Source organism: Prorops nasuta, unplaced genomic scaffold (assembly GCF_024137725.1).
Source record: "Prorops nasuta isolate Cenicafe-Biocafe unplaced genomic scaffold, Cenicafe_Pnas_1.2 PNAS00206, whole genome shotgun sequence".
Classification (NCBI taxonomy): domain Eukaryota; kingdom Metazoa; phylum Arthropoda; class Insecta; order Hymenoptera; family Bethylidae; genus Prorops; species Prorops nasuta.
In genome coordinates, this window is record NW_027117002.1 from 27,283 (window position 1) to 40,137 (window position 12,855).

At 41.2% G+C, this 12,855-nt stretch overlaps 2 protein-coding genes across 6 annotated transcripts; one reads left to right on the forward strand and one right to left on the reverse strand.

The window, feature by feature from the left end:
- Window positions 1-127: 127 nt before the first annotated feature.
- Window positions 128-4,849, forward strand: LOC136785228 (coatomer subunit beta'-like). The gene is made up of 8 exons (XM_066746250.1): window positions 128-448; window positions 594-945; window positions 1,021-1,959; window positions 2,043-2,278; window positions 2,353-2,691; window positions 2,772-3,371; window positions 3,468-3,755; window positions 4,586-4,849. Exons 1-8 carry the CDS (start codon window positions 446-448, stop codon window positions 4,622-4,624), a joined length of 2,796 nt encoding a protein of 931 aa, XP_066602347.1. The 5' UTR covers window positions 128-445; the 3' UTR covers window positions 4,625-4,849.
- Window positions 4,850-6,036: 1,187 nt separating this feature from the next.
- Window positions 6,037-11,986, reverse strand: LOC136785235 (forkhead box protein D1-like). 5 transcript variants are annotated; one of them, XM_066746265.1, is made up of 10 exons: window positions 11,386-11,986; window positions 11,255-11,324; window positions 11,065-11,169; window positions 10,580-10,730; window positions 10,168-10,384; window positions 8,000-8,602; window positions 7,687-7,888; window positions 7,566-7,617; window positions 7,264-7,492; window positions 6,037-7,155 (listed from the first exon to the last, which is right to left on the reverse strand). In XM_066746265.1, the coding sequence occupies exons 4-10, from the start codon at window positions 10,643-10,645 to the stop codon at window positions 6,986-6,988; spliced, it is 1,539 nt and encodes a 512-aa protein (XP_066602362.1). In that variant the 5' UTR covers window positions 10,646-10,730; window positions 11,065-11,169; window positions 11,255-11,324; window positions 11,386-11,986; the 3' UTR covers window positions 6,037-6,985. The 5 variants fall into 5 exon arrangements, with proteins under 5 accessions (XP_066602362.1, XP_066602363.1, XP_066602360.1 ...); XM_066746266.1 differs by having other exon boundaries at window positions 11,246-11,324; XM_066746263.1 differs by having other exon boundaries at window positions 11,065-11,324; window positions 11,390-11,986.
- Between the last annotated feature and the right edge of the window lie 869 nt (window positions 11,987-12,855).

The following is a 12,855-nucleotide window of genomic DNA, read 5'->3' on the forward strand; positions in this document are numbered from 1 at the left end:
TCTTTACTTATTGAGAGAAGGGTGTGCGCCAAATTACTACTAGATCGATTGATTATAAAAGCATTTTCTTCCTTATCGATAAAGAGCAAATTTTAGACTTTAACCTAACTAACCTAAAAAAAGTCAGTAGGTTTTGACGGTTGACGTATGGTATGCACATAACAAAAGTTCGAACTTAAAGAAGTATTTTATTTTGAGAAGTTTTCTTGCGCACAGCATCTTCTTGGAAGTCCAGCTGTAGAAGCTGACAAGTTTTAGGGTTTGTCAAGGATATTTCTGATAAATATATTGTTAAAAATATGTGGTCGCCATTTTACTACTAATCATCGGCCACGTCTTAACTTTATGGCGAAAACTTGTTTGCTGTATTAGCACGGCACGATACGTCCCTTCGACTTTTGCGTGTATTAAAAGTTTTCCGATAAATATTTATTAAACAAGAAAGATGGTAAGCGTTTATTGAAATTATTTAAATTTTTATTTTATCGTCGAATCTTTTTCTTTGTATATAAAAATGTATCTTAGTAGTAGTAAACCGTATTTGTGACGCTCGTTGTATGAAAACAGTTTTCATTCATAACTATATTTTCTAGCCACTGAGATTGGACATTAAACGGAAATTAACGGCGAGATCCGACAGGGTTAAGAGCGTGGATCTGCATCCGACCGAACCATGGATGCTCTGCTCGCTATACATAGGCAATGTTCACATCTGGAGTCACGAAACGCAAACGTTAGTGAAAACGTTCGAAGTTTGCGATTTGCCGGTGCGTGCGGCAAAATTTGTACCCAGGAAAAACTGGGTTGTCACTGGTTCAGATGACATGCAGATCAGAGTTTTTAATTATAACACATTGGAAAGAGTACATTCCTTCGAGGCACATAGTGATTATGTAAGATGCATAGCTGTGCATCCTTCGCAGCCATTCATATTAACTAGCAGTGGTGAGCAATTAAATCTTTAGACTATTCGCTAATACTTATTTGCTCAAAAGCATCTAATTAATCACTAAATTTTAGATGATATGCTAATAAAATTATGGAACTGGGAGAAATCGTGGATAGGCCAACAAATTTTTGAGGGACATACCCATTATGTTATGCAGATCGTCTTTAATCCCAAGGATAACAACACATTTGCAAGCGCTTCTTTAGACAGAACGGTTAAAGTATGGCAATTAGGCTCTTCTACTGCAAATTTTACTTTGGATGGACACGAAAAAGGTGTTAATTGTGTAGATTATTACCATGGTGGGGATAAGCCTTATTTAATATCAGGAGCAGATGACAGATACGTAAAGATATGGGACTACCAAAATAAAACTTGTGTCCAGACTTTGGAAGGCCATACACAAAATATATCAGCTGTGTGCTTCCACCCAGAATTACCAATAGTACTGACAGGGTCTGAAGATGGGACTGTGAGAATATGGCATGCAGGTACTTACAGGCTAGAATCTTCCCTCAATTATGGATTTGAAAGAGTATGGACGATAGCTTGCATGAAAGGCTCGAATAACGTTGCAATTGGCTATGATGAGGGAAGTGTGATGGTTAAGGTTGGTCGTGAAGAACCAGCAGTCTCAATGGATTCTCTGGGTGGTAAAATTGTATGGGCTAAGCACAGTGAGATACAGCAAGTGAATTTGAAAGCATTAGGAGAAGAAGCACAAGACGGAGAAAGATTGCCACTGGCTGTGAAAGATATGGGAGCGTGTGAAATTTACCCACAAACGATACAACACAATCCGAATGGACGATTTTTAGTTGTTTGCGGCGACGGAGAGTATATAATATACACATCGATGGCCTTAAGAAACAAGGCTTTTGGTCAAGCATCAGAATTCGTATGGGCGGCTGATTCGAGTCAATATGCAGTTAGAGAAAGTAATACAACAGTTAAGGTATTTAAAAATTTCAAGGAGAGAAAAAGCTTCAAGCCAGATTTCGGTGCTGACGGTAAGTTGTATCTTCGCCCTTTCATCTTGTCTTCAATTTGAAGAGACTTTTAAATATCATTACTTGTTTTTCTTCCCAAAAAGGCATCTTCGGTGGATTCTTACTTGGAGTATCATCAGGATGTGGATTGTCCTTTTACGATTGGGATACACTGAAATTGGTCCGTCGCATCGATATTCAACCCACGCACGTTTACTGGGCAGAATACGCATCTCTCGTAGCTTTAGCAACTTCAGATCAATATTTCATACTCAAGTATCGTGCTGATGCTGTTACCAATGCACCGGAAAATGCTGAAGATATAGAAGATGCATTTGAGGTAATTCAATCATTCAGTAGCATGTCACAATTGCTTATTGTATCATACATAAATAATTAATTGTTGGTCCTTAGATGGTCGCAGAAATGAACGAAGTTGTGAAGACTGGTCTATGGGTCGGTGATTGCTTCATCTATACGAATAGCGTAAATAGAATAAATTATTTTGTTGGTGGTGAAGTAGTTACTGTATCACATTTGGATAGGCCGATGTATTTGCTCGGTTACGTGCCAAGGGACAATCGTCTCTACCTCTGCGACAAGGAGCTTTCAGTAGTTTCTTATTCACTATTACTGTCCGTATTGGAATATCAAACAGCAGTAATGAGAAAGGATTTTGAAACTGCTGATAGAGTACTGCCAACCGTTCCAAAAGAACATAGAACAAGAGTGGCACATTTCCTTGAGAAACAGGTAGGCTTATATTTTCAAATGCATTCGTATGTGCTTGCTGTTATACTCAGATATTCTTATCACTTTTTTCTTCAATGTAGGGTTTCAAAGAGCAAGCATTGACTGTGTCAACGGATCCGGAGCACAGATTCGAATTAGCCCTGGCTCTAGGCGATCTAGCGACGGCACATACTTTGGCCAAAGAAGCGAGCAGTCAACAAAAGTGGCGACAATTAGCATCACTCGCCACCCAGAAAGGAAAACTGTGTCTTGCACAAGAATGTTTACATCAGGCCCAGGACTTTGGTGGTTTACTGTTACTTGCAACTAGTACAGGAAACGCAAACATGATTGAGAAGCTTGGTACGGATGCTGATGAAACAGGGAAAAATAATATTTCCTTCTTATCTAGTTTTTTACTGGGTGACGTGGACAAATGTTTGGATATACTTGTTAAAACCGATAGAATCCCTGAGGCTGCTTTCTTTGCAAGGACTTACGCGCCAAGCAAAATTTCTTATATTGTTAAATTGTGGAAGGAAAAATTGTCTACCGTTAGTGAAAAGGCCGGGCAGAGCTTGGCCGATCCTGAACAGTACGAGAATCTCTTTCCCGGATATAGGGAAGCGCTCAGAGCCGAACAATTTCTTCGAGAAGAAAATAAAAGAAAAATTCCAGCTTCATCATTTTCTGACATCACGGTAAAGATTTTTGTATTGGCATTTAGAAAATAAGTATATTTATCAATAAACTTCTTTTTCAAAAAACTCAATAACATTTTTCTATTATTTTAACAGCCAAATATCGACCGGAAACCATTGGAAGAGATGCCTAAAGCAGAGGAAGATGACAAATTTGTTCATCAGGTAACGTCGAAGGATGGTACGCAAGGGACTGTGACTGCACCAACTGACAATTTAGTCGACAGACTACAAGGTCTAGACATCGCCACTAGCAGTAGCACCACAAAAACATCCAGTGTGGATGGTAAAAGCTCAAAATCCATAGCCAGTAGTAACAGACCACTCACGGTGTACGACGATTTGGATCTTGACGTCGAGATAGATGACAATATCGATACTACCGTAAGTTTTGTGGATAAGACTGAATATATCTGTGTATTTATTGCTTTGCCTGTTTGTTTGTTTGTTTGAGAGTTTCAGAGACGATGATGAAGCGAGTAAAAGGGATAGAAAGAGAAAAGCAGGTAGCAAAGGTCGAGTATAAAGCAAACTCGTGCAATTAGGCAACCGGCTTAAGCCCTTAAATACGGCCATGTAATTCTAGAAGGGTATAGTGTTACAATAACATTCAAAAGCTCGAGTCAAGAAGGCAGCTAGAACGTAATCTATATAGCTGCTAGCGGCGCACCCACGCTCGTTATTCGCTGTGCGTGGTCACAAATAAAATAAGGATAAATAAAATAAACATAAACACACACAGGCTTCAGCAAAAAAATCGAAAATAATACAAATGTTGCGAGAATTCTTATTCCCCATTGATTATTATTAATGATCCTAGAATTTGCTTTTTTTGCACTCATTTGTGACAAGAAGAAAACAACAAAAATAATAATGCATAATCGTGCGTTTCATTTCAAGCGTATTTGCACTTGAACCCTTAAGCGTTCTTTAGACCAGTTTACTTAACGGCACACAGCGGTCACGCCGCATTTTATTTTGTTACCATAACACCCGACTCGACAGAGACTCTCTTTATATAGGCTCGGGAGTTTCTACGTTTTGTCACGCTCCGTCTCGTTATAAATCTTTTTATATTCTTCTCGGTCGGTCCGACGAATTTTGCAATAATAATAATCTTCTCGATCATTTTCTTTCTTATTTGACAAAAAGGAGTAATAATACGAGTGGTACATCTCCATTGTTAACTTCTAATTGTTTTTTTTTTTTTTCAGGGAGTCAATCTGGACGAAGATCTTCTCGATGATGATTAACCGCACGAGCCAAGAGGACTGTTATTCCTTTCCAATTGAAATCCATATTCCTTACTTTTTAGATACAAGTATTAATGTTATAAACAAAAAAAAGCACATATTTCTCTATGTAAATCTTTATATATACGTATATTATGTATATGGCCCGTTGAACAGACGAATGAATGAAAGAATCGTCGACGGCGGAAAGTATTCGTTGCTAATAAATACGCATAGTACATATGATTCCACCGTTTTGTATTATTTCACTGCAACAGTATGTGAAGCATCCTGTCCGTTTTTTCCCCAGCGTTATTTCTTGTTAATAATTAATAATAATCTCTGGCTAATATGTGTATATATATATATCCCATGAAATACTTTCTATACGCCCAAGTGCAATGCAAAAACGTAACGTTAAATTGAGAACTGTATCTGTCAGCATACATGATACTTTTTTCCCTTTATCAGCTTCAGAGACTTAGGAGTAGAAGAAAGCTCCAGTCCATAAAGATGACCGCAGCCTTCTTGGCAGCTGTTGTGTGTCATTCAGCTGTAGTAAATGCTCTTCTGGAGATTATCTATTTCGATCCCGCTGGGACTTTAATTCATTCTAAATTGGTCGCTTCGGGAGTATAACCTCAAAAAGCTGAAATGCACGAACGTGTGTCTAAGAACAATTGTTATTGGTTTTGTTTTATTCTTCGATTTTTTAAAGAATGGTATACGTTTTGTTGTCTTAACAAAAATACAATAACGAGGCATCGTGAAAGGAACGACAAATGACTTTTTTTTCAGATACTGTGTATTTCGTACTGTAGCTTCGCTCTTAACACACAGACACTTTGTATGCGTTATACTATATTTTTCAGTATAGTAAACTGGAGCAAGAAACAATAGTAATTTGATTGAAGAAAAATGATTTTTCTTGGAAAGAGATAAAGGTATTTATAAATTGATCTATCGCTTTATATCAAATCGTAACTGTGCTCTATTTACTAAATACCCAATTTAATTAGCATAGTATATTTCTTATTAATAATCTTTTTCCGATATGATAATTGTAGTCGCGTTGATCATCACGCTTTACAATGTCATATATACATATTATATGTATTACTATAGTATTATTATATAAGAAATCATCTTATTTGGAGAGACATTTAGAGATATTTATGTTTATGTACACATCCATATTAATCGTTCAATAATAAAAAAGAGAACAATAAAATCATTGATTTAGAAGAGAATCGACGCATCCCTTCTTTTTTAAAATTTGGTAACTCGAAAAAGTGCAGATAGTGTGGTGAGTAGTATGTATGTGTGTATAAGAGAGAGAGAGAGAGAGAGAGAGAGAGAGAGAGAGAGAGCACTATGCATACACGAACACACATGAACATAATAGAAGAAAAATGCACAAAAGAATGCTTACGGTTTTTTTCTCTTATCGGATATGACGATTGCTACATGAATAATACACGTAGGGTGCGTTCTTGGCGAACAGTAATTTCACTATCAATGTTAAACACTACCAATTATACTGCCAATATATAGTATACACGCTTAGCAGTTTGAATGAAACGACAGAATCCTATAAGATTTCCGTTACATTAATCTCTTAACACGATGAGGTAAACATATCGTCTTTGCTCTCTCGTGTATGTGTTTGTATGTGTACAACACGTACATAGACTACACGCGTAAATATATATATTTATATATATATATATATATATATATATTATAATGTAAGTTATTCTAATATAAATGCTAAAATCAGTGATATCAATAGTTTAATATCGATTAGTTGATATTTGATAAGCCGCGACGCGACGGCACTGATACAACTATTTGAAAGAGTAAAACAAGAAATGACATCTCTGAGATATTCGCATTGCTTACATTCGCTAGTATACTACCTAAAAACGAGGAGATCCTTATGGAGCGATGACGTCACAATGATCTAATCACACGAGCGTCTCATTTCTCACTATACATTAAAGTATCAAATACTGTCTAGCAGTCTAAAACACCGAACGATGAAGAAACTTATACGAATGATTATCGGTAAAAGAGGAGAATTACCGTTAAAAACCGTTATTCATCGCTCTCTGTTTATTTCATACTATGTTGTTAAAAAAACTTGACGACTCTTGGCCATTCGCTGTTTCCCCGCGTATTTTCTCTTACACTTTTACATACATATAATAGGTACATACAGAGAGAATATATCCTAATTTTTCCAATGTTTTCCTTGCCGTGCATTGGAATGCAATTATTAGCGAGAAGTGGATAATTGTTGCGAGGCCCGTTCGAGCGGAATAGGGCAGCGAAAGAGAAGGAATTTCGTTTAGAGAGCAAGTGTGCCCATCTCTTTCCATCTTACATGAAGCATTTTGAGCGCGACTGAAAATCGACGGTGGAGGAGAAGTTGGGCGACGGTGACGAAGAGGAGGACATGATGCCTGTAGGACTAATTCCAAGACCCACGCCGACGCCAACACCGATGGTCGAAGTTACAGCGGTCCCTGGTTCTTCCTTCACATTAACCACTATATAACAACAAAGAGACAAAGAAAGAGACATAAATATGGTAAGAGCAAAAGGTAAACAAAGGGAACAATCAAAATAAGAACGATTCGATAGATCGATATACCAACTTTCTGGCCAATAACACCTAGATGGCATTGCTGCATCTGTTCTCGTGCAGGTGGCAAAGGTGCTGCCAAAAGATGCGCCGCTCGATGACATTGGTCCGCTACTAACGGCCGTACTGGAGCCTGGAACCTCTAGATAGTTACTCATCGGAGAACCCAATTGGCCGTAACCATTCATCCCAGCAATCTGCATCGATTGCATCGATTGCATTTGTTGTAATTGTGGCTGAAGCTAGAAAGCATAGAGAGACAAAGAGAAACAGGTGGAGTGCTACCTTGCGTCCAATTTTAAAACTGCTCCTTACCGATTGACAGTGGCCATAGGAAATTTGAGGTTTTTGAAGATGTGGCCAAGCACTGCGACAGAGCATAACGCGATTATGACGAAGATTCTACTGTACGGTAATGGTATTAGACAAAACTAACCTTGGATTATAGCTGGTGTAAGCAGTTGGCGCGTACGAGGGGGTCGAATGACTGAAGATGTTCGGGGCTCCAAAAGCGACGTGAGCTGTGGGAAACGAATCGCTGTAGAGCTGCTTAGGATAAGGGGCATTGCGATAATTTCGCTTCATTCTCTTCCGACGCCTGTAATTGCCATTCTCGAACATGACTCCGCTCTGTGGGTCTGCAGGCCATTGCAATTCATGAAAGAAGCGCATATACACAGAAATATAAATATTAATAAATAAATTTGACACAAGGGATAACGAGTGTTTCAATGAGATTGTTTACACACCGATAGTCCAATAGTTTCCTTTTCGCTCGCCACGATTGTCGCGTGGTACTTTCACGAAGCAGTCGTTCAGCGAGAGATTGTGACGTATGGAATTTTGCCAGCCTCTCTTCTCTTTCTCGTAATACGGGAATTTGGCCATTATATAAGCGTATATCTCGCTGAGCGTGGCACGTTTCTCAGGACTGTTCTGAATGGCCATGGATATTAACGCCACATAGCTGTAAGGAGGTTTGTTGTTTCTGCTGTTACTGTTATTGTTGTTGTTGCTGGTGGCGCTACTGCTACTACTAATAACAATGTTGCATCTGCTATCTTTGTTATTGTTGTTGTTGGTGGCAGTGGTCGTGGTTGTGGCCACAGCCGTAGTGGCGGTGGTGATGGCGTTATTTGCAGTGGTAGTGATAAGATTGGCGCCACCATTATTGCCAGTAGAACTGACGACAAAGCTAGTGCTATTTGTATGAAGATCGTGAGAGGCGGATATTCCTTGAGGCGATGAGGCGGAAGATTCCAAGGAAGCAGAAGTTATGCCTACCGGTGTAGACGGTGTGGAACGATTGCTATTCGTCGAAGCTTGTAGCCTGTCGTTTGGCGATGATGCATCTAATAAAAAGAAACCCCCGTTGACGTAGCAGTAGTCGAAGTAACCAAAGCTAAAACTATTCTTTGGAAGCGGAAGTTGATATTTTGGCGTAGAGTCACGTACGGACAAAAGTAGTTGGCTTAAAGTAGTCGATATTGAAAATGAGGGAGGAGGTGAGGGGGAGCGAGAGTGGTGGTGGGAGAAGAACAACGATAAAGGCGACAATGGTTGCTGGAAAAAGGCATATCTACTTTGCATGTTAGTATGATCGGTATCTGGAAATGTATGTGTGCGTAAAACGCATCGGTGCTCGCGGCACGTGTAACTGGAACTGAAGGTAATTGGACACCGATAACCTATGTGTGTGCCGTTGGCAAGCTACGCAGCCAGCCAGCCGTTCGCGAATGGAATATCGAGGAGAACGGTAGAGAGAAGAGTGGGGAATGGAGGGAAAATGAAACAGTAGCAGCGAGAGAGATCGAAGGAAAAGCGAAAAATCACTTTGCGAACGTTGGGAAGAGTGGTCGATAGGCGAAATCGAATCTTGCAATGGATGACGTCAGTCGGATCGAACGACGATTGTCCGTCGTGTATCTCGCTCGGGCGACGAGTTAGCGGGGCGACGCTATCTAGCAATTTGCAGGTTATGTTTAGGTTAAGGGCGGCAACATCGCTAGGCAGAGGGCTGACGGGAGTCTCCCTTGATCTACACGTGACTGCTCTCTCGATCAGACGCAATTAGCCTAGAGCGAAGCGTGGCTAAAGAATAATTGGCCTTGGAGAAAGAAGAGATTTATATTTTAACGGCGGGGCTCATATCCGCTAGCCAATAGAAGCCATGTCGATGGAATTCTCAAGAAACCGATCTACGCATCCTCCAAACTACTCGACGGATTAACGTTTCTCTTTTCTTCCTTCGTTTGTCAGAGCTACACTGTGTAACGTATCCATATGAACCAAGCCACAAGAATTATTATGATATCAGCTTCTTATCGGTCATAACTGTCTGCCCCCAAAGCATGCCCTTGTTTACTACTACGCGTTTATTTTAAAGCCATGTGCGCCAAAGGAGATGAAAAATTTTTGCATGAACGCGTGAACCAAATCGAGGTAAGAGAGGGATTTTTTTTCATGCGAGTTACGCACGTATGTGTGTACGTGTGTGTGCGTCGTGACTCAAAAGTCAAGTATCGTAATGCGAGCCCAAGCACGATTCTCTTATCGCTTTATCCTGAAATGTTTCTGGCGTCGATAGCGAGGAAAGCCGAGAGTGCTCGACCAATTATTACGATAGCCAAATAAAGGCGATTGGCCATAGTCCCTTCTTATCGTTGGTCTTTTGTATTTAACTAAATAATATTATTATTATCATTATAAGTACGTGGTACGGGATTGAGGAATGATAGAACGCAAAAGAGTGGAGAGAGATGGGGGGGCGCAGCCGCCAACGGTATATCATTCCCGGCGTTCCCGCGCCACCTCCCTAACCTTTAAGTATTATTAGAACACCGGCTTTAGAAACTTGGGATACGGCTCGATCTCACGCGTTTCGAGCATTTTTGCTTTCTCAACGTTACTACGTTACCTTGACGATGAAGGGACGATGATGACGACGACGAGGACGGCGGCGATGAGGAGGACGACGAAGGTAGTGGTTGCGATATTGGTAGTGGCAACGGGAGTGCCAACGACAGAGATTGCGTCGTGGACGACGATGATAGCTGGAAAGTTGGTTCTTGCTTGATCCTTCGGGTATCGTGGATCGCCCCTAAGCAAACGGCAGCATTGCTCTGCGGCAATTCCTACAAAGATCGATCGATCTCATAAAGAGCGTAGATCTGTTTCGTAGCACGGCAGCGACTATCTAGCTACGTTATTGCGAAATTTTCGAGGTCCCGACCTCTCGGCTGTTTCTTTTTTTTGCTCATTTCGCCGCTTCCCCTCAAACGATAACGAAACGTATCGGTCGTTGAGCGTGTATGTAGCTAGACACTTACCGCCGAAACGGGAATCATGTGCGAGACCATTCTGCTTCTGCTTCTGTCAACGCTCGAGCAGTTCATAAAGATGTTTGCAGCAGCATTGGAGCGCTGCTGCTGCCCCACGAAATCCTCCCAATATGAAAGCCCCTCCAGAATGACAGCTTCTCTATATTAGAGCAAGAAGAAAAAAGCAAAATCAACAGCTGCGCCTCTCCAGGCTCCCACGGGACTCGTTAAACTTTCTGTTTCCGCAAAGGAGAATTAAGAAAGCCTAGCCCACACTGACAGTGGCGAGGAGGAATATTTATCGTATTGTGTTTGGTAAACATCGTGTCGGGTTCATAAAAATGTCGAGCGATCGTCGCGAAGCGAGTTTACAAACTCTCGGAATCTCCGTCAGTCGCCGCGTACCGAAGTACCCCCACCGCGATTGGGCGAATGATAAACCTTCTTGGCACGCTTCTCGTTTATCGTTTCAACAGTTTTCTCATCGTCCTTACCCCTAATCCTTATCTCTGAATTTAACAGCTGCCTGTCTTCGGACGATATGGTAGATCCAAGATTTAGAATTGTCAACTAACACCAGCACAGCACTGGCAGCAACACTAGTAAACACAAGGAGCACAATGATAATCCCAATCGACACAAATGTATGAAGAGAAGACGGCACAAAAAACACACTGCTACTACCAAGTAGGTACTACGTGTCTACCCTGCTTGCCTGCCTGGTAGATCTCTTCTCGAAGCTCCTCTCTCTCATCTGTAAAACGGAGCGGTTAGGTGCGGAAAAAATAGGGGTGAAGGATGAAGGCGTGGCTTACCCACTCTCTGCTATTAAGCCAACCCACACCGACTACTGGCCGGACTGAGTGCGGCTCTGGTCTGGTCTGATGGCTCGGCTCACGGGCCACGGCTGCCTCGCTCGGCTGACCCAACCGTCCCGGGCGAGCACGGGACACGAACGATACGAACATGAGGGACCACGGAACGGCTATACTCAACCTTTTTTCTTCTTAACCTTTAATCGAAAGACGTACGACATGTTACCTTCCTTTATTACGATTATCCCGCAGCTTCGGTTTTTCGGTCAACGGGCCACGTTCGTGCATGGAAATTGTGGCATCACACTCTTATGCAAGCAAACCCCTTACGTTGGCATTTTAAAAAAGTGACGACCCATCGATCGCATCGAATTGCATCGGTCGTTGAGCAATCCACGCTTGTTTTCTTGCATTTGCCAGTCGTCAGCTAGAAATCGTAAAGGCGATTAAAATGGGAACACGAAATATGCAACATATCAATTTATCGATGCATCCTTCGAAAATTAGGTCGCGTTCCAAAATTTCGCATGAATTTGCCGAGTGCTGTGTCTCGCTTCTCTTCGCGTTTGACTCTGTGTGGGATCCGTGACGGTATAGTTGATCGGTGTTGCCGAGTATTACGTAGCCATCGAGTATTCGTTATGATGGTTTTCGACAGCTTCCTTCGAAGGACAAAGCTATCAAACTCCTCTACCTACCCCGATATTGTCCAATTTGTGGATTTGCGCATTCAGAGTAGCAGTACAGTGTTCAGCAGTAGTGGCCAGCTCTGCGAGGGTATAATGGTTAGGTTAGCCGCCATATTGGGGCGTTCTGTGGTCGGGAACGCGTACCGAATACCATCTTTTCATTGGTCGATCTTTCGCGTCGTCCCTATTGCGCAAACCTACGTATCTCCACCCACGGCTAGTACGTATGTGTGTTATACTTACTGTACTAGCTAGAAGCAGAAAGATTGCAAATATCGTGTATCAGCGCGCGCGCGGGCTTTCCTACGTGCGTACGTGCGTGTGTACGAGAAGGTGGGAGGGAGAATTTTGACATTTAACAGCAATCAATAATGAAGAAAATCTCTCTTAAGTACATGACCTACTCCACAAGCAAAGAACGAAATGCGGTTGATTATTATTCTACTAAATCTTTACTACTGGCACAATTTTTTTCGTACTAAGGCAATCTGTTAAATACCGATTGACCACCGACCTGTTTCATATAACCGAAGCTTTGTTAACATGTGTAACCGAGTATTGTGTAAGTTTGCACAATGAACTTGTTTAAGAAAACAATCGATCGTTCGATCGTCCGATTGTTAGCTTCGTTGTTTGACATCATTAGGCGTTTCTTTATAATCATACGATATAGCGACATATAAGCTTATATCCTAATTTAATATACTACACTTGTATAAAATATCGTGAAAAATTGAAGCTTTTCGTGGCATTAGTTTTACAATGAAAAAGTTTGCACATA